The following is a 24293-nucleotide window of genomic DNA, read 5'->3' as shown; positions in this document are numbered from 1 at the left end:
CCGGTTTCCTGGGTCCAGCCAGTGGGAGACCCAGACAGGCCCTGAGAGGTGGGAAGAATAAGCCTGGGGTATTAACCCGCTGGGCTGGGCTGGGCTTCTCCACCGCATCTTGGGGACAAGCCAGCCTAGAAATCCAGCCAAGCAGAGCTCAAGTGCTGGGGGAGGGGGGGCGTGCCGGAGGAGTGCCCCCGACCCGACAGCACCCTGTGACCCCGAGACCCACATGTCCCTGCAGGCAGCGTCCACCGGACTTCCCACCAACCTCTGCCGTTTGTCGCCAGCTGGGTCTCCTCGCAGGGACAGTGAGTCACTGCTGCCTCTCTGTGAGACTGTATTTCATCGGGGTCCAGTTTTCTAACGCCATCAGCAACCCGCCCTGGCTGTTTCATCCCAGCTTCCTTCCTTCCTTCCCTCTCCCTCCCAGAACAAGCAGGAGCTGCGCGAGTGGCCACGTGCAAATATGGCAGCGTGTCTCTTCTTGCAGCTGCAGCGAAGACCGTGCGGCCGGGATGGGGGCGGTCCTGGAGACGCGGTGGCCCGCCTGGCACAACACCCCTCCAGCGCCCAGTGGAGCCTGAGGCCCTGAACCCGGGAAGGGCCGTGCAGTGGTGGACCGCCACCATCGGTGGCCGAGGGGAAAGGGAAAGCCCTCCCCGGCCGGGGTCGGGCCTTGATTTGGGAGCTCGGTGGCCGGCTCCCCACGTGGGTTCCTGGGCAGGACCTGCCCTTCCTTCTCCCCAGTTGAACTGAACATCCAGTGGCTGGCCCTGGCCCCAGAGCCCACACAGGCACCTGGCCGGGGCACCTGGTCACCTGCTGGTGGCCTGCAGAACTGGCATTCTCCACCCCCAGCACTGAGGCCCTGCGACAGGGACAGTGGGGTGGCTTCTCAACACCCGACAGCAAGCAGGGACGACAAAAGAGGCGCCGGCCCCGAGAGCCTGTGTGAGCGTCTGGCGCCCCCTGGTGGCTGCCGCGGGCGTGGAGCGGGTCGGCGCGGGAAGGCCCGCAGCACCGCCCGCCCCTGGCTGCAGCTGCGGCTGCGGCTGTCACGTTAACCGCAAAGCAGACTTTCCCCGTGAATCCGGGCCCTCAGCAATCGCCCCGCGTGTCACCGCTGCTCCAGAGGACCGCACGGCGGCCGCCCCGGGCGCTGAACACCCACGGTGATAGCATGCACCACCCACGGCTCCCTTTCCGGGCCCTGAGCCGGGCTCTCGCTTCTTGGTTAAATCCTGCAGGGCTCAGAGCTTCCCCCCCCACACACCTCAGCACAGCTCTGGTTACGCTCAAAACCTGAGTGCAAAAGAGCTCAGAACGTGTCCTCTGGAAGGTGGAAGGAGGGTTGGAGTAATTTCCAACCCCCACCCACTCGCTAGAATGGCCCTCTATTACGGAAAGAGAACCCCTGGGAAATCCCTGTGCCCCAAGGGCCGCCCCGCCTGTCTCGGCCCCTGCCCTGCCCCACCCCCACCTGCCCCTGCAGCCCAGCCGGGGCGCAGGGCCCCTCTTAAGTCCTTTGGGACGGTCCAGAGGCATGGAAGCCCGGTCCTGATAGAAAACTAGGGGGGGGGGGGGGGACCTGTTGGCACGTGCGTTATTACCGTGGCCCACTTTCTGAAGCTAAGCAATTGATTTTTAGTATTCGCAGAACACTATACATAAGAAGGTGTCTTTTCGTTCCAGAGGAAAGTTAACATTTCATCCCACGGTGTCTGGAAACCACTCTTCCCGTCGTCCCCTCAGAATAACGGGAAGCACGGGTGTCCGCGCCCCGAGGAGGGGACGTTTCCAAAGACAGGTGTCCTCACACTGTGGGCGCCGGCTCCACGGCTGGAGGACGCTCCGTTCAACTTGACGCCGTCGGAGTCTTAAATTCTGTCTCGCCCTTTATTCCGCTTCCGCGCGAGTCCAAGTCGCAGCTCCGTCCGATTTCCTGCGGACGCGGAGCCTCCGCGGAGACTCGCTCCTCCCCAGGACCCCGGCTGGCGGACGCCGGGCAGGACCCGGGTCGCCCCTTCCATTCCTCGGATCCTAAGCCCGTGACCTGGTCGGCACGGGCCCCGGCCAGCCAGGCAGAGGCCCTGCGCTCGGGGCAGGGAGGTCTTTTGGGGGAGCAGCCCGCAGGGGGGCCTCGCCATCGTGGGCGCAACACCTTGGGGAACCAGCCTTTCCGGAGGAGACGCTTCGACTGCCCTTGAAAGACGAGGGATCGCATGGCGCTGAGGGCGGATTCACCGCGACCCAGACCCCGGGCGACTCAAGGCACTGCGCTGTGGGGTCCGGTGTGGGAGCGCGCAGGGGTGCCCAAGCTGCGCACCCTGCCGGGCCTACGGGCCGGCGCGCCGGCTCCAGGTGGGCAGAGACCTGGCAGGAAACTGCCTCCCTGGTCATCCGAGCTCAGGGCACGCGAGTGTCGAGTGCCTTCTGCTGCCAAGGGCCCGTCCCCACACACGAGGGGAACATGGAGTTGCAAAGTTACAGGGAGACTCCCAGCCTCGGGCCTCGGGGCTCCGGGACGCGCGTCCGCAGCCACCACCGCCCCGGGCTGGAGGCCGGACACTGCGACCCGGCTCAGGCCTCCGCGCGCCCAGCTTCGCATTAGCATTAGGAGATTGAGGGACACTGGTTCCCTTCTAGACACTGGCGACGGGAGTAGCTGGGGACACACCGCACTGATAGAACAGCATGACTTCCAAATTCCCTCCCCAACGGGTCAGGGAAGAAACAAGAAGGGAAAACGAGCTACACAAAACCAGGCCGCCCACATGCCTGAACACAGAGAACACCCAACCAGCAAAGTATCTGTAAAATTGGAAAAGAACCCGGCGCCAAGGCCTGACCCACGATCTCCTCCTGCTTCCCCACGAGGCTTTACCGAGACAAACCCGAGTGAGCACAGAGAAGGGCCGGCAGACGGTGAGGTCCAGAGCGAGAGACGCTCTTCTTTGTGGCTACCAAGTGGTCCTAGGGGGGTCAACTCCAAAGCACCCACACTTTGCACAGCAAACAGAAGAGGGTGCCATGCGATAGCCATTGTTAAGAAAAAAAAAAAAAAACAGACACGAAATAAACAGGCAAACCCAATAGCAGTACATTTACACCAGAAAAATGAAGTTGTGTATACAGAGCTCGCAAGACGACGTAAGGATTTGAAAGTGAACTCATATTGACCGAGGAAAACCCCCTTCCGAAACTGTCCACAAAGCAGAAGACAACTTCAAGTTCACGCTTCAACACGAGTGAGACATGCTCCAGCAGGCATTTGGAAATGCAGTCATCCACCATCAGAAACCACACATCAACAAAAAACAAGGAGGAATAAAGAGTCGATCACACTTCGGAACATCACGTTTAAAAGTCCAAAGATTTCTCAGAAACGAGGGGGAAATTACGAGGTGCCCAAGGGATTGGAGACAGAAATGAAAAGGAGGAAAGACGTCAAAACAAGCAAGAGAATAAAATGAAGAAAGAAAGATCACAGCAACCGGAGCGGAAAAGGAAGACAGGAAGGAAAGGAATAGGATTTGCTTCCTGGAGCCTCCAAATAAGAAAAGCAATCGTACAATCAGCTAAAATCTCTCCTGCTTAGCCAGACCTTCAAGTTTCTCCTAGTGACTGGTACTTTGAATGCAATACTGGATAAAAGAGAAAAAGGAATAAATTTTAAAAGTGGAAAGTGGGGACTCATCAAATTATCTCTTTTTTAAAGATTTTGGCCCTGGCTGGCTTAGCTCAGTGGATTGAGCGTGTGCTGGGAACCAAAGTGTCCCAGGTTCGATTCCCAGCCAGGGTACATTCCTGGGTTGCAGGCCATAACCCCCAGCAACCTCACATTGATGTTTCTCTCCCTCTCTCTCTCTCTCTCTATTTCTATCTCCCTCCCTCCCCTCCCTAAAAATAAATAAATAAAATCTTTTAAAAAAAGATTTTATTTATTTATTTTTGGAAAGAGAGGGAAGGAGAAAGAGAGGGAGAAAAACATTGATTGGCTGCCATGCATGCCCCGACCTGGAACAAAATCTTAACCCTGACTAAGAATTCAACCAGTGACCTTTCCCTCTTCAGGATGACGCTCAACCAACTAAGCCATGCAGGTCAGGGCTCATCAAATGCTCTTAAAATGTGTATTGGTGGTCACTTCTGTGCCTGAGAGAGCCTCCTAGTGGTACCCAAACAGTGGATAAGAGTCCCACAGCATTTTCAAGTAACAGTCTGTAATGGTCTCTCCATGGAAAAAAATATTTTGTAAGAAAACATGAACCCTGGCTGGTGTGGCTCAGTGGACTGACTGCTGGCCTGCGAAGCAAAGAGTCACCAGTTTGATTCCCAGTCAGGGCACATGCCAGGGTTGCGGGCCAGGTCCCCAGTAGGGGGCGTGCAAGAGGCAACCACACCTTGATGTTTCTCTCCCTCTCTTTCTCCCTCCCTTCTCCTCTCTCTAAAAATAAATAAATAAATAAGAAAACATGAGATGGAGGGAAACATGCAAGTCTGAAACATAATTATGCAAAAAGAGCTCTGAGAACCTTGTGAGAACTAGAGAGAAATATGAAGCAAAGCTAAAAGCAGCTGACACTCCCTGGATCTCGGGCTCCCTGTGCTCACAAAAATCAATGCCAAATTGATTGCCTCGCAATTCTCCGTTCACTCATCTGCAGTTTAAAAGGCCGGTACATCCGAAAGCAGGTCAACACACTATTAACTGTGAGTTATTCTAGGAAAGCAAGCTTATGCATGGAAAATCTTTGTTAGAACAGGAAAAACACAAATGGGCCATAAATATTGTGAAAATAATTGCTGGTTGCTTTCTGAAAAAAAAAATCCACTTCCAAGAAATGCTCTAAATGTTAAAAGAAATTAGAAGCATAAACAAAACCATGTGGAGAAAAACACATAAAAACAAAAAAAAAATTATAGCTCAGTGGATTGAGCTCGGGCTGCGAACCAAAGTGTCTCAGGTTTGATTCCTAGTCAGGCCACATGCCTGGGTTGCAGGCCATGGCCCCAAGCAACCACACATTGATGTTTCTCTCTCTCTCCTTCTCTTCCCTCTCTAAAAATAAATAAATAAAATCTTTAAAAAAAATTAAATGTCAGCACAGGACCGCTGTGATGTGATTAATGTGTAGTAGGTATTGTTTCATTTAAATTTAACATTACTTTTACCATATAGTACATTTCTACAGTTAAAAAAAAAAACTGAATACAGCCCCGACCAGTGTGGCTCAGTGGGTTGGGCGTTGTCCTGTAGAGCAAAAGGTCACCGGTTCGGTTCCCTGTCAGGGCACATGCCTGGGTTGCAAGTTTGATCCCTGGTCAAGGTGCGTACAGGAAGCAAACAATTGATGTTTCTCTCTCATGTCGATGTTTCTCTCCCTCTCTTTTTCTCTCCCTTCCCCTCTTTCTTAAATAAGTAAATAAATACTCCAGTTTCTACCCAGTCAACACAAGGTATAAAGTTGAGAAAAATATGCCAAAACCCCAATGAAATAGCAATGGACACCTGGAGCAAACGTGTCATTTCGGCGGAGACTTCCAAAGTCATGAAACCAGTAACCAGGACTCTTCCCTCCACACTCGATGTGCTCAGTGTGGACAGGACACTTGGAAGAGAAAAGGTGACATTTCTGAGGAGGGAACAGAGGATGCGGAGTATAACTCGCAGCTTCCTGGGAGATGAGGGGGGGCGGGGCCACGGGAGTCACACGGCTACATCTACACTGTCCACCGTGGGCAAAGTCACGAAAGCCTCACAGTCACAGGACCTGACTCACAAACAGTGAGAAAGGACAAGCGGGAAGGTTTTCACCCAGAGAGGATTACGAACAAGTGGGTTTATCATCTATAAGTTCAGGGGACCAGTGTGAGACATTTGGAGAACGTGAGGGAACTTCAACATCACTAAACCTGTGCATCTGAGGAGGGCCCAGGTTTATAAATCAAGTCTCAAGACTGAGACACACCCTGGCTGGCATAACTCAGTGGATTGAGCATGGGCTGCAAGCCAAAGCATCGCAGGTTCGATTCCCAGTCAGGGCACATGCCTGGGTTGCAGGCCATGGCCCCCAGCAACCGCACATTGATGTTTCTCTCTCTCTTTCTCTCTCTCTCTCTCTCTCTCCCTCCCTCTCCCCCATCCCTCTCTAAAAATAAATAAATAAAATCTTTTAAAAAAAGACTGAGACGCTTTGGGAATGATTTTGTAACAACTACAACTGGAACAGTACATGTTATTCACTCTTTTCTCCAAGGCAACCTTTTCCACGATGCTATAGAATATGTAACAAATGTTACACAAAATGCAGTAGATGACCAAGCTGTTACCCAGTAAACTAGCTGTAAGAAGTCATTTGGCCCCAAACCCCACTTAGAGCAAATTCTACTTTATGGGAAATGAATTGAGAACAATTTGACAAACCCCAAAGATAATGTGGGTAGGGGGGAACCCACTGGCAATCAAGCCTTTTTTTTTATCAGAAATATTCAGGTGGCTGAGACTAAAAAAAAAAAACAGGGTTAACTTAAAATAGTCTAATTAGCCCCGGCTGGTGTGACTCAGTGGACTGGGTGCCGCCTGCAAACCAAAGGGTCGCTGGTTCTATTCCCAGTCAGGGCACATGCCTGGGTCGTGGGCCAGGTTGCCAGTAGGGGGTGTATGAGAGGCAACCACACACTGATGTTTCTCTCCCTCTCTTTTTCCCTTCCTTCCCCTTTCTCTAAAAGTAAATAAATAAAATCTTTTTAAAAAAAAATAGTCTGATTACAACCTCCATCATTCTCCACGTAGTGAAAGACTTCGACTTCCTTCATTTACTGAATAAAATATAAAATATAAAAACTAGGTGAAAGGTCATTCTGCATAAGTCCTGAAGTCTCACCTCCATCAGAACAAAGAGCGCTGCAAAGAACAGAAGCGTTGCCCACTCCACTCGGTGCAGAATGATCTCGAAATCGTGGATATCAGCTAAAATCAGCAACCAGAGGGCACCCAGAATAGCGATCCACCCTGAAAGACAAATAAAGGGACATAGAGCTGTAGTGTGTTTAAAAAAAAAAATGCAGGAACACCCAGAAAGAGTGACTCGATGTGGTAACCGTGACCGGGTCTCGCCATAAGGTGATATTTTGCAGGGACCTTAAGGGTGAATCCAACGTCTCGGGTGAGGAACGAAAGGGCGTTCAAGACAAAGGCACGTGAGCAGAGAGTGAGCACCAAGGCCAAGTCAGAGTGACAGCAGCGAAACAGTGGGTGGCAGGCCCACCCAACACCTGAATCCGGTCATGACCCCAAGATCCAAACATTGCCCCCTGCGGAGTGACAACTCTTTTTTTTAAAGATTTTATTCATTTATTTTTTTAGAGAGGGAAGGGAGAAAGAGAGAGAGAGAAATATCAATGTGAAGTTGCTGGGGGCCGTGGCCTGCAACCCAGGCATATGCCCTGATTGGGAATCGATGCTTTGGTTCACAGCCTGCGCTCAATCCACTGAGCTACGCCAGCCAGGGCTGGAGTGACAACTGTTGTTGTAGATTACAACACCGCAGTCCCTGCGGCAACGTAACGTTTTCCCCTTACCAGTCTATGTTCAAGGTCAGACGATGTGCCATAGGAGACAACAAGGTCAAGGGCTCTGAGTCATAGACCCATCCGGTGGGCTGCTGAGTATCTGAGCGCAGTGGGACAGTGATGACGCGAGGCTGCTGCTGGCCCGCCTCATGGGGCGCCGCGGTCCCATCACGGGCTCACACTGCGGGCCGTCATGGGCCTGGGTTGCCGTGTTTTCACAGCAAGTGAGCGCCACAGGCTTCGCTTGCTTCCTTGTAGTGGCTCAACTTGCACCTTGTGGTTGCAGCCTTTCGCTCCGCCAGACACTTCTGACCGACCACGCTTGCGTCCAAGCCACGTCACATGCTGCCTTCTGTGAGAGGCGTTTCCTTGTCCATTCACCTGGATGTGATCTCCTCAGCCTGCTCTTCCTCCTCTTCCTCTTCCTCCTCCTTTTCCTTTCCCCTCGTCCACTTCCTCCTCCTCTCTCCTCCCTGCTCCTCCACTTCCTCTCCCTCCTCCTCTTCTTTCTCATCTTCCTCCTCCTCTTCCTTCCCCCATCCACTTCTTCCTCCCTCCTCCTCCTCTTCCTCCCCATCTTCCTCCTCTCCTCTCCCCCTCCTCCACTTCCTTTCCTTCTTCCTCCTTTTCCTTCTCATCCTCCTACACTCCTTCCCTGTATTCTTCCTCTTCTTCCTCTCCCTCCTCCACTTCCTCCCCCTCCATCTCCTTTTCCTCCACCCTCCTGCGTTTCCTCCTCCCCCCTTCTTCTCCACTTCTTCCTCCTCTTCCTCCCCCTCCTCCTGCCCCTCCTTTTCCTCCTCCTCCACCTCCATTTCCTTCCCCCTCCTAACCTACCTCTCTTTTACCTGAACACCTGTCCCAGTTCATCTCCACCCTGCTTCTGGAAGTCACACACCAGGCTGTACCACTCGGTACCCTCACCGGCCTGTACGTCAGGCTGTGAGTGCTCTGAAGCTCAGCGTCTTACTTAGCTGAACAGTCCTCACTGCATTTGTCATGAGTCTGCACAGACCCAGCCCCCCTCGGAGGGGGCACTGATGAGGGCAGGGGTCTCTGGACCAGCCTGCAAGGGTGGCTCATGAATGAACAGCTGGATAAATAAATGAATGAGTTAATTGAAGTTATTTACTTACTAGAAGTTAGTGGGCTTAGGAAACACATTAGGGAGTTTGGGGGACATCTGTCCAGCTTGCAATAGCCTCTTTTCTCTAAGCACTACACCTCCAGCCACTCTAAGTCATGTTGGACCTGGTGGCCTCTGTCCTGCTAGTCACAATTTCTGGTTAGGAAAGGAAGCTAACCCAACTTGGGCCAACTAGACTCCACACCAAGGAATTGGGAGTTCAAAACAGCCTTTTCTCACCCTGGCTGGTGTGGCTCAGTGGACTGAGCGCCAGCCTGTGAATCAAAGGGTCTCCAGTTCGATTCCAGTCAGGGCACATGCCTGGATTGTGGGCAGGTCCCCAGCTGGGGGCGCAAGAGAGACAACTGATTGATGTTTCTCTCACACACCAATGTTTCCTCTCCCTCTCTTTCTCCTTCCCTTCCCCTCTTTCTAAAAATAAACAAAATAATCTCTTCTCTCTGTGTGGCTGAAATTGAGACCCTATAAATCAGGAAAAAAAAATAAGACTACAAATGCGACTATCATGGTTCTTCCATGAACAACAAAAGACCAAAAAAAGAACGAGAGCAGGAGGCTAGGAAAAGAGAACAGAGTGTTTTGTTTAAGGAGGAACCTCTCCCTTAAAGAGACAGCCTTTCGGCTTCTGAGTCTGCCACCCCAGGGCCCCATGGCCCGGCATCTGCCACTTAGCGAGGTATCATCCTGACAATCTGATTTTGATTGAGGCTGATCAGGTAGCTGAAAATACCTTCACAGAGACCACAGGGAAATTACTGGACAGCGGGACACCAAGGGATGCCCGCAATCTCGAAACCATAATCAGGGAAATATAATCACAGAAAGACCTCCAGAACCGAAATCTAATCAAACACATTGTGAGAGAAGCTAGGGGGAGGCTCTGAATTAATTATCAAACCAAGGAGGCCTGGGAAATCGCTAATCAAGGGGATAAATTTTAAGGCCAAAGTCCACGTGTTGAAGCCAGCTCACGGATACTTTTTACAGTCTCCTAATCAGCTACCTGCGATTCTAGAATCAGGTCAGAAGAGCACCTTTTCTATAAGCTTCTGTCAAAATTCAGTAACGCCTGACTTGAATCGAAATGAGGTCATGTGTGGTCTTTGCTCCCCCACCTCGTACACATGGTCAGGTTTCGCTGTGGAAATACAAATGCCGGAATCACGGGGAGTGGGCGCTGGGCCTCTCAGGGCAGGTGCTGTTGCATTTCCTACCATTCAGTATGGGCAGTGAACTGTGTTTGTAGAATACAAACAAAATATCTGAATTTTGAAACGTATCTGGTACCAAGAGTTTCAGGGAGGGACTAGAGACCTGTGTGTAACAACTGAGCCTCCTGGGTACGTGGTGAGGTGACAACCCCTAAGTATCACTCTGGCCAGGTTGCCCAGTGGGTTGCAGCATCGTCCCATACACCAAAAGGTTGCGGGTTCGATCCCCAGTCAGGACATTTACAGGAGGCAACTGATCTTTCTTTCTCTCTCTCTCAATCAATCAATAAAAGTAAAAGATTTTTTAAATATTGCTATTTATATAAAGACCACTGCCAAATGCTAATAAAACTCATGCAAACTCCCAAACATCTTTTATTTTTTCCAGTGCAGGCTACTGTTCTTAAAAGTGGAACCTCAAATAAAATTAGAAACAAAATAATCTGCGGACACTGAGCAAAAGGATCTGTTCAGAACCCCTCTGCCCACCAATGCCAGTTTTATTATATTTGCTTAATACCACCTAATATTCCTATAGTGACTAAAGGTTTATAATGTTAAACTATGTCTGAAGTGAAATTAAAAATAATTAGGCCGCACCTGTAATTTATAGACTTAATCCACCCAATACAGTAAAATCCATGACATTTTTAACACTCCAGCTTTGCACTCTTTCTTCTTACCCCAGGATCCTGTGGATCAGCTCCCAGGTGGGGACAGAGAACACCTGTCACCTGACAGCCAAGGGCAGGCCACCTGGCAAACTGGATGTGAGATTCCTTAAGGCGATACATCCTGAGAGGCTGTGGCAGCGAAGTAGAAAGCCGGGCATGCAGGCAAAGGACTGTGCATCATGGGCTACACACGAGACCAGAAAAGGAGCTTTCTGCGCATGACAGCAAAGGGAAACTGAGTCACACTCTAACAATTCCAGCGGGAGCCAAGGACCCAAAAGGCCGTGCTGTGCCGTGGATAACTAAGGCCCAGCCATGTTCTCCGTCTAGTGGACAAAGGGGAGGGGTTTTTCTTTCTACAGAAGTTATATCCCGTCAAATGTTTCAGCAAAGCAAGTTGTGATAAAAAGATTTTTAAATAGCAGAGCCCACTTTTGAAAGCACGCCATGCGCAAAGCTTTGGTTAAAGCAGAGATGCCCTGCTGCCACCTGAAATTCATCTTCCTCATAAATCTACCCTTCACAGGGGGCGGATTTTGGAAGCGGTTGTGTTTCAAGTTAATTAAACAATGACCTCCCAAGAGCCCTGGCTGGCATAGCTCTGGGGATTGGAGCATCATCCCATACACCAGAAGGTCGAGGGTTTCATTCCCAGTCAGAGCACGTGCCTGGGTTGTGGGTTTGGTCCCTGGCCGGGGCGTGTGCAACAGGCAACCAATCGATGTTTCTCTCTCACCTCCATGTTTCTCTCTCTCCTTCTTCCTCCCTTCCCCTCTCTCTAAAATCAATAAGCATGTCCTTGGGTGAGGGTAAAATTTTTTAATTAAAAATATTAATAATGAATGCCCTGGCTGGCGTAGCTCAGTGGATTGAGTGCGGGCTGCAAACCAAAGCATCGCAGGTTCAATTCCCAGTCAGGGCACATGCCAGGGTTGCAGGCCACGGCCCCCAGCAACTGCACATTGATGTTTCTCTCTCTCTTTCTTTCTCCCTCCCTTCCCTCTCTAAATATAAATAAATAAAATCTTTAAAAAAGTGTATACATCATCTATCCATTGTTTTAAAAATATTAATAATGGCACTCATGGAGATACCTGTCAAGTCAATCAGAAAAAACTCAGGAAAATGCAACGTGTTCCCACAACCTGAGAGGGTGCCGGGTTCACAAGATATCACAGCGCCATCTGCTGGCAACTGCGTCTCAGGTGAGGACCGACCCTAGACCCTGACAGGGGGCTCAGACCGTGGAATGTGACAGCGTCACAGTGAAAGGGAGAGAAGAGAAACCTCTGGGGGCAGGTGGCTCTGAGGACAGGAACAGAGGCACGATCTGAGACGGACAGGAGGCTGGGGAAACTCTGGCCCTGCCACCGTGACTTCCTGTGTTGTGAGGGTAGGAGGGGTCCTTCTCCTGGAACAGTATAAAGATGTGTTACCACCCGGGCTGTGGCTCAGTGGATTGAGCATCTGCCTGAGAACCAAAAGGTCACCAGTTCGATTCCCAGTCAGGACACATGCCTGGGTTATGGGCCAGGTCGCCAGTAGGGGGCGCATGAGAGGCAACCACACATTGATGTTCCACTCCCTCTCTTTCTCCCTCCCCTTCTCTCTAAAAAAATAAATAAGTATAATATTTCTTTTTTTAAGATTTTTTTTATTTTTAAACAGAGGTAAGGAAGGGAGAAAGAGAGGGAGAGAAAGACTGTCCCCGTCCCCTGGAAGGCCAGCCACCCTCCACCTCTGCCCTCGCTGGCCCCGCCGCATCACCAGGGTCTGAGAAGGAGCTGGAAACCTCTCTTTCCGGCTGTGAGGTCAAGTGCAAAGCGTAGCAACAAAACCCACCGACAGCAACGAGACTCACCTAAGTCAAGATGGACCCCGGGGACGAAGGAGTTGAGGAAGAACATGAGGATGACGACGCCCAGCACCACCAGGCACTTGGCCAGCAGGATCCTGTCCGATATCCTGTGCTGAGAGAGAGGACAAGGCTGCTCTGACTCCTGCCACGTGGCCACTGTCCCACACGGCCCGAGTCGCTGCCAAGTTCTCCTTAGGGTGAGAACGGAAAGGTCTTGAACTTGAAAGCAGAGGAGGAGGAAATGTGTTCTGAGGAGAACTGTGCAGATTTGGGATGAGAGCATTCAAAATCCGTATAGAAAATAAACATGGCAACTTTCAAATGCAATGCGAGCCTTTTGTGGACACCTGGCTAAAGGGCTTTTCACTGGGACACCGAGCACGTCACACTGGTCCCAGCCCCAGTGTGGGAGGGAGGAGAGGCATCGGCAAGGCCACTGGGGAGACGCCACGTGAGGCCCAGGGACCCGGCCCCTCAAGACACACGTGCATTTCTGCAGGTTCCGTGTGCTCGTTGCCCTCCAGGGCGAATCTCCCTCCCTCCCTGCACGTCCTCACTCCCGGCATTGCCGAGGGTTGCCTGTTCCTTCAACGGCATGATTCCTGCTGAAGTTCCCTGTTGGGTCCTTTCGTGCAACATCACGGGGGCCCTGGTAGGCATTCAAGTCTCTTCTACTTGGTAGGATGACACCCATGGGAGCCTGCCCCAGTTGTGTGGGGAGGAAAGAAAGAGCCAGAAGGTGCTCTCTGCTCTGTGGCAGCTTCACTAACCTAGGAGGGGCGGACCTGTGGCTGGCGGGCCTGGGCCATGGAGTGAGACGGGGCCAGGTCCCCCACGGGGGCTGTGCTGAAAGGCCACGGCTGTGCGGGGCTGCGGCAGGGAGTGAGGTCCCCAAGCCACGAGGGTGAGAATCGTGCTCCACGGTGTCAACTGACAATCGGGCTGTGTCCTTTCTGAGGTTAGTCCCAGGGCACATCCGTCTGCCTGTCTGTCTCAGGCACACACAGACATCTAGCCATGGGTGTGGGCACAGGGATAGGTACATAGATACAGGTGTGAGCACAGACATGGAAACGGAGGCAGGTGTTCAGGTTGTCTCTTGGCTTCTCTGCTCACGCAGGTCACATTGCTGCATAAACATCACAAGCAGGCCTGGCAGGTGACTCAGATGGTTGGAGCATCGCGCTGTGCACCAGAAGGTTACAGGTTCGACTCCCAGGCAGGGCACGTATCTATACTGCAGGTTCAATCTCCAGTTGGGGGCGTACAGGAGGCCACTGATTGATGTTTCTTTCTCTATCTGTTTGTCTCTCTCTGTGTCTCTGTCTGTCTCTCTCATATCCTCAAGTGAGGATTTAAAACAAAAATAGCCCTGGCTGGTGTGGCTCAGTGGATTGAGCACTAGCCTGTGAACTAAAGAGTCACTGGTTCAATTCCCAGTCAGGGCACATGCCTGGGTTGTGGGCCAGGTCCCCAGTAGGGGGCGCCTGAGAGGCAACCACACATGGATGTTTCCTTTTCTCTCTCCCTCCCTTCCTGTTCTCTCTAAAAATAAATAAATAAAATCTTTTTTTTAATGAATGAAATAACAAGAAAACAACACAAGCATATCCAGCCATGTGGCAAAGGCTCTGGCTGCGGCCCTGCCCTCTGCTCAAAGGTGGTGGGGTCACCACCTGGGCCTCCGTCCCCCTCCCCTGGCCTCTGACTCCACTCATGGTCCAGCCACCGCCCCGCCCCACCCCCCATCCCACGTCTGTCCAAGGAGGACCGGCTTCGCTGGCTGAGTCCTCTGTGGCGGTGACCCAGGAGGCAAGGGGAAGGACCCTGGCCAGGCGCAAGGGGAGGCGTGGCCTGAGGGAGGGCGGGCCTGAGCCCCGTGCTCTGGGACAGGATTGGAGGGATGCCGGCGGGCGGAGCAGAGACGGTCCCACACAGCCGGAGCTGGTCTGTTATGTCAGATGTCTGTCGGGTCCTTCCTCGGGCTGTCATCTGGGAAGGCAGGGGCCAGCGCTTCGTTCTCCCTCCCCCCTCCCTGGTCCTCGGCCCCCAGTCTCAGAGAGGACTTGGTCTCCTTCCCAACCCGCGGGCTCAGCCACTCGGGCTGGCGGGGCGGGCAGGGCCTCGGTAAACCTGGAGCCAGGAAAAGGGTCACAGCCGCTCCTTCTTCCCTAACACTGACCGTCTGAACAGGACAGAGCTGGGAGGAGGGACCGCAAGCCCCAAACCCCCCAAGAACGCATCACCCACCAGGACCCCAACACCCGCATCTCCTTCGGCCAAGGACAAAACGTTCCCATCATCTTTAACGAGTGGGTGTTCGATCTCTCCCCAGGAAAGAAACTGCATGGATTTAAAATGTCCTAAAACGACCCGTGAGCCCCAGCAGATGCCGAGTGGATCTCGGCCGGCTGGGACGGGGCACCGTGTGTCCTTGGGTGGGCTGGGAAATCCACTGAGGCTGGAAGTGGAGCAAAAATGCCCAAACCAGCCTTGCCTCCAGCGCTTGGAGCCACAGGATGGAACACACACACGTCCTTCTTACCCCTAATGCCTTCCTCGGCCCCCGCCTCCTCACTCACACTCGGGGAGCCACCCCACCCCGCCGCCTGTGAGCCCCAGAGAGCCAGACTTCCCCGAAGCTGCCTCAGCCACAGGAAGGGCAGCACCACCTCCAAGAGAAGATAAAGGGTTTCCCCTTTGGCTTGGGAGGAAAAAGACACATGCCCAATTCAGAAAATATCTTTCCCATTAACTCCTGGAAATAGCTCATGCCTTGTGTACAATTACCGGAGTAAAAAGAGAGATGATTTTCCGTTATAATTTCATGTGCAGCAAAGAGAGGACCTGACCCTCTTCACGCGGTGAGTCACATAATGGAAGAGGACTCGGCTGTAACAGACGGAACGCTTACCCTTCACGACAGCGTGGGTGGGCCTGGACAGTATTGTGCTAAGTGAAATAAGCCGGTCAGAGAAAGACAAATACCACCTGATCTCACTCACATGGAATCTAATGAACAAAATCAACTGATGAATGAAATAGACACAGAGGCATGGACACAGGAAACAGACTGACAGCTGTCAGAGGGAAGGGGGAGGAGGCTGGATGAAAGAAGGGGAAGGGTCAGCCAAAGAATATTTATGCAATAATGTGGTAAGGGCGGGGGGAAGGGGGAGCCGGGGCTGGAAGGAGGGGAGCAAAGGAGAGAAGGGGCACACCTGCAATAGTGTTAACAATGGAAAATGAAGAAAAAAGGAAATAAAAAGAAATAAATTGCCCTGACTGGTGTGGCTCAGTGGATTGAGCGCCAGCCTGCAAACCAAAGGGTCACCAGTTCGATTCCCAGTCAGGGCACATGCCTGAGTTGCAGGCCATGCCCCCAGTAGGGGGAGCTCCAGAGGCAACTACACACTGATATTTCTCTCTCTCTTTCTCCCTCCCTTCCTCTCTGTCTAAAAATAAACAAATAAAATCTTTTTTAAAAAAAAGGAAAGAAAAAAAATCCCCAAGAAAAGAAACCACGGTACCTTTTTCTGCAGCTCCTGGATATTGGTCTCCCAATTCTTATCTTCCTGTGAGATTTGTCTGAAACAGAACAAGGAAACTCATTATCTTCCTGGTGATATTGATTAGTGACATCAGCAAGGCGTGGCCAGCAGCTCCTGGTGGGCTGGATGCTGCCCACTGGGACACCTGCCAGGGCATGTGGAAAGCAGCCGGTGGAGCTGGGTTTATGGGCTGGGCAAGATGCTCACTCTGTATTTCCAAGGAAAAACAACACACGGAAGTGATGGGACCATTGGATGGAATGTGTGTGAGTGTGAGCCCAGGGCACATCGGAACACCGGCCAAAATGTGGAAAAGGAGTAACGGATGCTAAGCCGCCCTTGCTTTCCTCAGTTTACTCTCTACTTTTCTGAAGTAAAAGAAATGCCACTTTCGGCCCAGCAGGTGTAGCGCAGTTGGTTGGAGCATTGTCCTATATGCCAAGAAGTTGTGGGTTTGATTCCAGGTTAAGGCACATGCCTAGGTTGTGGGTTCGATCCCCGGTCAGTGAGCATGTGAGAAGCAACCAATCAATGCTTCTCTCTTATATCGCTGCTTCTCCCTCTCTCTTTCTCCTCTCCCCACTTTCCTCTCTCTAAAATCAATAAAAAAAAATATAACCTCACAGGTGAGAATTTAAAAAATAAACTGAGGCCCTGCCTGATGTGGCCCTGCCTGATGTGGCCCAGTGGATTGAGTGCAGGCCTGTAAACCAAAGGGTCGCTGGTTTGATTCCCAGTCAGGGCACATGCCTGGGTTGCAGGCCAAGTCCCCAGTAAGGGGCATGCAAGAGGCAACCACACACTGATGTTTCTCTCCCTTCACATCTCTAAAAATAAATAAATAAAATCTTTAAAATAAAATTTTTTTTAATGAACTGCATATGGTCAGACATTCTTTGAGCTCCTTGAAAATCAACTACAGGAATTATATTTTGTTACATTAGTTTGTTACATTCATTCTTTTCCATTCTTGCTATGCAACGAGTGTGATGTGTCGAGGCGGGACAGGCGTGGCCGAGAGTGTGACTTCATCCCCAGTGTGTGCTTTCCTCATTGTGTTGCCCTGGGCAAATAGCTCCACCTCTCTGAGCCTCGATTTTCCTGTCCTTAACCAGAGCTCCGCAGAGCTCAGAGAGGGTTATATACACTAACACACCACAGGAGGCTCAGCACAGCACACGGCGCCCTAAATTTACTCATTACCACACAGCTGTGCTACTTATTGATGGTTCCATGCAGTCAGCTTGTAACTCACTTGATTTGTATGCTGTGTGGCTCTTCAGCATGAGTAGGGTGGTGGCAGACAGGTGACTGATACCATCCCGTCTTCGGGGACAACCGGCATGCAAACTGAGGGCAGCCTGAGAGGAGCCCCAGCCTAGTACCTGTGGAAGTTGTGCAGCCTCCGGGCCAGCAGCTGCTCCAGCGCCAGCACCTTCCTCAAAAGCAGGCCCTGCACGGCCGTCTCCTCTCGGCTGGCCGGGCTGATGCGCTGTGCGGTCAAGCGCCACACGTGAATTTCGTGCTTCAGCTCTGCAGCAAACAAAAGTCAAGCTGAGTCTCCCGCAGCCTCAGAGGTCAGCAGACACCCAGCTTCGCTCACTGTCCTCCGAGAACAAGAAACACACCCCCTGAGGAGACACCAATAACTGGCCAACCAAAGCAGTAAATTCTTTGCATGCGAGCTATTGTAATGGAACCAGGAGATGAAGCTGACTTTTAAAACTACAATAGACACACCCCTGGCTAGTATGGCTCAGTGGATTGAGCACAAGCCTGCAAACCAAAGGGTTGTAGGTTCAATTCCCAGTCACGGCACATGCCTGGGTTGCGGGCCTGGTCCCCACTAGGGGGCACGTGAGAGACAACCACACATTGATGCTTCTCTCCTTTTCTTTCTCCCTCCATTCCCTTCACTTTAAAAATAAACAAATAAAACCTTTAAAACAGTAACTTTTTTTAAAATCTCTATGGAACCACAAAAGAAATAAGACAAAAATTTCTTAAATTTGTATGGAACCACAAAAGACCCGAATAGCCAAAGCAATCCTGAGAAGAAAAAGCAAAGCAAAAGTATCTCACGCCACAACTTCAAACTATAGGACAAAACTATAGTAATCAAAACAGTATGGTAGTGGAAGCGAACAGACACATAGATCAATGGAACAGAAGTGAAAGCCCAGAAATAAACCCACTCATCCACGGGCAACTATTTTCAACAAAGGAGCCAAGAATATACAACAGAGAAAGAAAAGTCTCTTCTGTAAAAGGCGGTGGGAAAACTGGACTGCCACATGAAAAAAAAAAATAGGAAACAAGACTATATCTTACACCACAAAAATTAACTCAAAATGAATTGAAGTCTTTGGTGTCAAACCTGAAACAATAAAATAATAGAAGAAAACATGGGATCTAAGCTTATGGACATTGGTCTCAGAGGTGTCACGTGAACTTAACTCCAAAGGCAAGGGAAATAAAGCAAAAATAAATGAATGGAACTATGTCAACTAAAAGGCTTCTGCACAGCCAAAGAAACCATCAGCAAAACAATAAGGCAACCAAGCAAGTGGGAGAAGATATTTGCAAATGATATGTCCAATGAGGGGTTGATATCCACAATATATAAAGAACTCATACAATTCAACAACAACAAACAAACAATCCAACTTAAAAATGGGCAAAGGACCTGAACAGACGCTTTTTCCAAGAAAGACTTACAGATAGCCAACAGATATATAAAAAGATGCTCAACATTGGTAATCAGAAATGAAAATCAGGACCACAATGAGAAACCACCTCCCACCTGTTAGAATGGCCATCATCAACAAGACAAGTAATAACAAGTGCTGCTGAGGATGCGGAAAAGAAGGCAGCCTTGTCCACTGTTGGTGGGATTGTAAATTGCTGCATCCACTCTGGAAAACAGAATATCCTGAAACAATTAAGAATAGAGCTACCAGCCCTGGCTGGCATAGCTCAGTGGATTGAGCGTGGGCTGAGAACCAAAGCATCGCAGGTTCGATTCCCAGTTGGGGCACATGCCTGGATTGCAGGCCACGACCCCCAGCAACTGCACATGGATGTTTCTCTCTCTCTCTTTCTCCCTCCCTTCCCTCTCTAAATATAAATAAATAAAATCTTTTTTTAAAAAAGAATAGAGCTACCATAAAATATAGCAATCCCACCTCTGGGTACTTCAATGAAAAATGAAAATATATGCACCCCTATGTTCACTGCAGCATTATTTACAATAAGCAAGATGTGGAAACAACCTCAGTGTCCATTGCAGAGGACTGGGTAAAGACAATACAACACACACACACATCACAATGGAATCCCACTGAGCCATAAAATAAAGGAACTACTGCTATTTGTGATGACATGGATGGATCTTGAGAGTATGATGCTATTTGAAGTCCATCAGTGAGGGAAAAACAAAACCCATACGATTTCACTCATGTGTGGGATAGGAAACAAAAAGTAGCAAGTGAGCAACACAAACAAAAACAAACTCAAGATGCAGACAGCAGTATGGTGGTTCCCAGAGGGGCAGGGGCTGAGGAGGGCATAGTGGGAAAAGGGGGTCAAACGTACAGTAACAGAAGGAACCTAGATTCAGGTGCTTCACGTGCCACAGAGTACACAGCTGTCAAATGATAATGTTGGACACCTTAAAATTATATAACATTCACCAATGTTACTGGAACAAGTTTAATTTTTAAAAAATGAAAGAGGCAGAGCTCCTGGATTGAAAGCCCCTGAGAACACACTGGGGACCAGGAGGCAGATGGGGACCTACTGAGTGCACAGCACCCCAGCGACTGACATTTCCCTGATGTCCCACATGGGATGAACCTCCTGCCTCTCTCTGGAAACTTCTCCCGGAAAAAAAAAAATAACATTATGGAGGCATCCTCTGGATCTACAGGGCGAGGTGCTTCCACTCACCAACAATCTCACTGGGTTCCTTGTTGTACAGCTTCTTCTTCCAGAGCAGGAGCCTGAGGAGTGGGAAGGCGAACAAGAGAACAAAGCAGATCCCAACGAACATGTGTGCGGTGAATCCCGCGAAGTCCACACCCTGGAAACAGGAAAGGGGACATTAAATGATGGTCCTCCCACAGGTACAGCCCCCGAGCCACCCCCACTACCGACAAAGTTGCGTCAAAGATTAGTCTTTGCCTGTGTATAATCATCTGAAACCTTAGTCTCTTGCACGCCCCTGCATATCCAGGGCTTTCCCCATTGCAACGACAGGTGGCGCTACATGAGTTCATCCGGTATAGACGGCAGAAGGGCCTACAGAGAGCTGGGATTGGTGGGATATTTTTAATGGTCATAAAAGAATTCACCACTTTTCTGGCAGTTCTTTTTTAATTTTTAAAATGTTTATTGATTTTAGAGAGAGGGGAAGGGAGAGAGAGAAACATCAATGTGAGAGAGAAAAATTGATCACTGGCTTTCCACACACAAACCAACCAGGGATCGAACCCCCAGCCTCGTGACGTATAGGACGATGCTCCAACCAACTGAGACACCTGGCCAGAGCACTCAGGAGTAGGATACCACCTCACACTTTGTATTTCTGTAGAAATCATGCTCCAAATATCTGCTTTTAAAAAAGGCCCATGATACTTTTAGGGGCCACTGAAAATATTTTAATTTCTTTTAAAAGCAGAAACAAGCCCTGGCTGGCACAGCTCAGTGGATTGAGCGCAGGCTGTGAACCAAAGCATAGCAGGCTTGATTCCCAGTCAGGGCACATGCCTGGGTTGCAGGCCACGGCCCCCAGCAACTGCACATTGATGTTTCTCTCTCTCTCTTTCTCCCTCCCTTCCCTCTCTAAAAATAAATAAATAAAATCTTAAAAATAATAATAAAAACAAAAACAGAAACAACAAAAAAGACCTTCTAAGTCCAAAAGTGGCCTAAAATATACTCTTAATGTATTTGCCTCTATACCAATTTATTCATGAAATCTAATTAATATTTTGGAGAAAAAGGACCCTACCAAGGCAGTGCTGCTTGTATCCTGAGTATTCTGGATATCTTTGGAATGTAAGAACTATACATTTTGTCCCCTTAGAAATGGTGGAACAATTGAAGAAGAAGTGAGGAGTAGATTAAAGAAAGGAAAAGACTGCCCTGGCCAGGTAGCTCAGTTGGTTGAAGCATCATCTTGTGCACTAAAAGGTTGTGGGTTCATTCCCAGTCAGGGCATGTATGGGAGGCAACTGATCAGCGTTTCTCTCTCACACTGATCTCTCTCTCTCCCTTTGTTTCTCTCTAAAATCAATAAACATATCCTTGGAAGATGAGGAAGGGAGGGAGGAAGGGAGGGAGGAAGGGAGGAAGAGAGGGAGGGAGGGAGGGAGGGAGGAGAGAGGAAAGAAGGAAAAAAAGGACTAATGGTATCCCAGCCTTTAGTAGAAATATCTGGTTGCTACTAGAGTTATAATGGGTGGATTTATCAAGTAAGAACTATGCAGAAAGAAAAATATCCAACCTGAAAAATTTTTTAAAGATTTTATTTATTTGTCTATAGAGAAGAAGGGAAGGAAAAAGAGAAGGAAAGAAACATCAATGTGTCATCGCCTCTTGCACGCCCCCTACTGGGGACCTGCCCCACAACCCAGGCATGTGCCCTGACTGGGAATCCAACGAGTGACCCTTTGGTTCAAAGGCTTGGCACTCAATCCACTGAGCTACACCAGCCAGGGCCCAACCTGGAAATTTTAAGAAGTAATTCAGGCAGATGCAAGGCACAATGAAATGCAAAGGCTTTCACTGAGTTTAGTAGGTGCATCTCTGCCTCCCTGTTACTTTCATGAGCCTCTGTAATTCCCTAGACTCCCCTCCTTAATGTTCTCGGGGACAAAACCACTCACTACTACACCTATATCAACACGGTGCTTACATGCAGCCCCCTCCTGCGAGAGGCTGGTTCTATGTTAACCCCCTCCAAGCCTTTGTTTTGTACTGTTCGGGTTTGGGTGCCACTGAGCTGCTTCCTTCTTAATTTTCCAGAATGTCCTCTTTGGTAGTGTATGTGCTCAGATGCTGAGGCAGTAAAACAGCCTAACAGAATCCCTGGCATTAGATTAGAACATCCACAGCTTCATTTAAAAACAATTAAATATATAATTATATATCTACATATGCCAGCTGGGGAACCCCTGACCTACTGATATCATTTTCTAGGGAGACGGCATTCAGACCAGCTTTGTGACAAACCAACTGGGTTGCAGCCGTGTGGTTCCAGCCAAAATTGTCTCCTGAATTCCTCTGACTGAGAAACGCAAAGAAATTCTTAGGAACGGAGTGCTTAGCTGAACCTACTACATGTGTATTGCGGTGCCATCAGAAGACAGAGTCCTGTCTGGAGACCCAGCAAGGAAAGGACCCCAGCCCTGCAGCAGTGGGTGTGACATCAGCCAGGAGGGAGCCGGTGTGGGACACCCTGGGACCCGCTGAGTATGTGGGGGAGCTATCTGGGTATGCGGGCCTGCGGGCACTACAAGCCCCTGGCAGAGACACAGCTGCATAATCCCAGCACACTGGCCATTGCAGCGTTCGAGCTCTGCTAGGAAATGCTGACCTAGAAGAAAAGGGTTGAAAAAGCAGAATCCCAAGGCCCAGGGATATTGGGGAGGGGTCTGGAAGAAAAGAAAAAAAACCCACAAAGGAGACTGACAGGACGTGACCAGAGAGGCAGAGCAGCAAATAGCAAGAGAGAGAGAGACACCGCCAAAATACTGGCAGATGCAGCGGAGGAAACTGTAGCTGAGGAGTGGCAGAAGAACGTCCCGGCATGCACAGCGCGCAGGCTGTGGTGGGAAACCCACGTGGAACATCCCATCATGATGCACAGCGCACAGGGCACCATGGGAAAGCCATGAGAAAATGTCCCATCATGCACAGCGCACAGGGTGTGATAGGAAAGCCACAAGAAATTCCCAGGGTGCACAAGACGTGGTGGGGAAGCCGTGATAAACATCCCATCATGCACAGCGCACCAGGCATGGTGGAGGAGCCACAAGAAATGCCCCAGCATGCCCAGCGAATGAGGCCTGAATGGAAAGACCAGAAGAACGTCCCTGGGCACGCACCTCCAGGGCTCTCTGGAGGAAGCCTTCCTCTGATTTGGGAAATGCCCCTCAAAAGCAGAGGAGGCACGGCTCCTCTAAAAAGGCTTTTTGGGTGTGTTAAATAGTGACGTGGCCACTGGGTCACCCTGGAACAGGCACGAAGGAGCAAAGAAGAGGATTACAGCCCCAGCAGGCTGTCTCTGGGAGGAACGGGGGTAGGGAGCGGAGCCCTGCGCTGTTGCCTTGTTGCCCTAGGATATGACAGCTCTGCAGATGCAAGGGGTGGGGGTGGAGGTGGGGGTTGGGATGGGGTGGGGGTTTTGGGTGCAAGGAGGAGTTCAGAATAGGCCACATGGTGGGCCCCAGAGGTCTCCCCTGCCTACCTGTTCAGTACTGGAAATTCCACCAACAGAGACAAGGGCAGACTAAGCAGGGTGTGAGTTGCAAGAACTCTCCTGACACCTTCTTGTAACTTCTCTGTGGAGCAGAGAAGCCGCGTGGAGCCCATCAGAGTGAACCACATCGGATCTGAGCAGAGCAGGGCGGACTGGGAAGGGAGCCTGGCCCCAGACTGCCTCATGGCCCTGCTGTGGCCTGTTGGGCTGTTTTGCTCTGCATAAAGGACCGCACCCCAAATCGGAGCCAGTGACCATCAGGTGACACTATTAATTTTCTGAGTGCATAGTTTAAACATTAATTTTAAAATTGATTTTATTTTAGAATCCCTTTTCCATTTCAGTGCATTGATGAACCAAATAATGAGAGTGAGTGTGCCCGTCACGTGGTACACATGTGTGGGGCGCTGTCATCATTGACAATGAGATATTATAAATTAATCTCTGCTGAGGACACTACCACGGGAACTACGAGTTCATTTGTGTCCCCGGACCAGTAAGTCCTCCTTGACCTCTGACTTATGATAAAATGAATTAAAACCACTCTTGATTCTCTACAGGAGATACCTTTCCTATGAAGTATGTTTAATCCAAAACTCCAGGAAACTCATTAACTGGAAGACAAGGAATGCTGTCTTCAGTAAATCAAGGCCACATCCCCAGAGGAAGTCACTTTGTCACAAATCTGTTTGAAGAGGCTAAGCTGAGCCTCAGTGTGGCTTGAGTGGGTGAACCCATCCAGGGCCCTTGGTGTATTTTTTTCAAATACACCTTTTTTCCCCTCACGGCCAGATCTAAAG

At 50.2% G+C, this 24293-nt stretch overlaps 1 protein-coding gene across 1 annotated transcript in view; it reads right to left on the bottom strand.

Annotated features, from left to right (window-relative positions):
* OCA2 (OCA2 melanosomal transmembrane protein) overlaps positions 1-24293 on the bottom strand; it is a 113752-nt gene that overhangs the window by 21247 nt on the left and 68212 nt on the right. The window contains exons 15-19 of the mRNA XM_036013546.1: positions 19959-20091; positions 17396-17543; positions 15990-16047; positions 12463-12571; positions 6882-7009 (exon numbers count right to left, since the gene is read on the bottom strand). Coding sequence (XP_035869439.1) covers positions 6882-7009; positions 12463-12571; positions 15990-16047; positions 17396-17543; positions 19959-20091 — 576 coding nt within the window. The remainder of the gene's footprint in view (positions 1-6881; positions 7010-12462; positions 12572-15989; positions 16048-17395; positions 17544-19958; positions 20092-24293) is intronic.

The sequence above is a fragment of the Phyllostomus discolor genome, chromosome 12 (assembly GCF_004126475.2).
Source record: "Phyllostomus discolor isolate MPI-MPIP mPhyDis1 chromosome 12, mPhyDis1.pri.v3, whole genome shotgun sequence".
Classification (NCBI taxonomy): domain Eukaryota; kingdom Metazoa; phylum Chordata; class Mammalia; order Chiroptera; family Phyllostomidae; genus Phyllostomus; species Phyllostomus discolor.
Note: the sequence above shows the minus strand (reverse complement) of the source record. Positions and strands in the feature narration are given on the sequence as shown.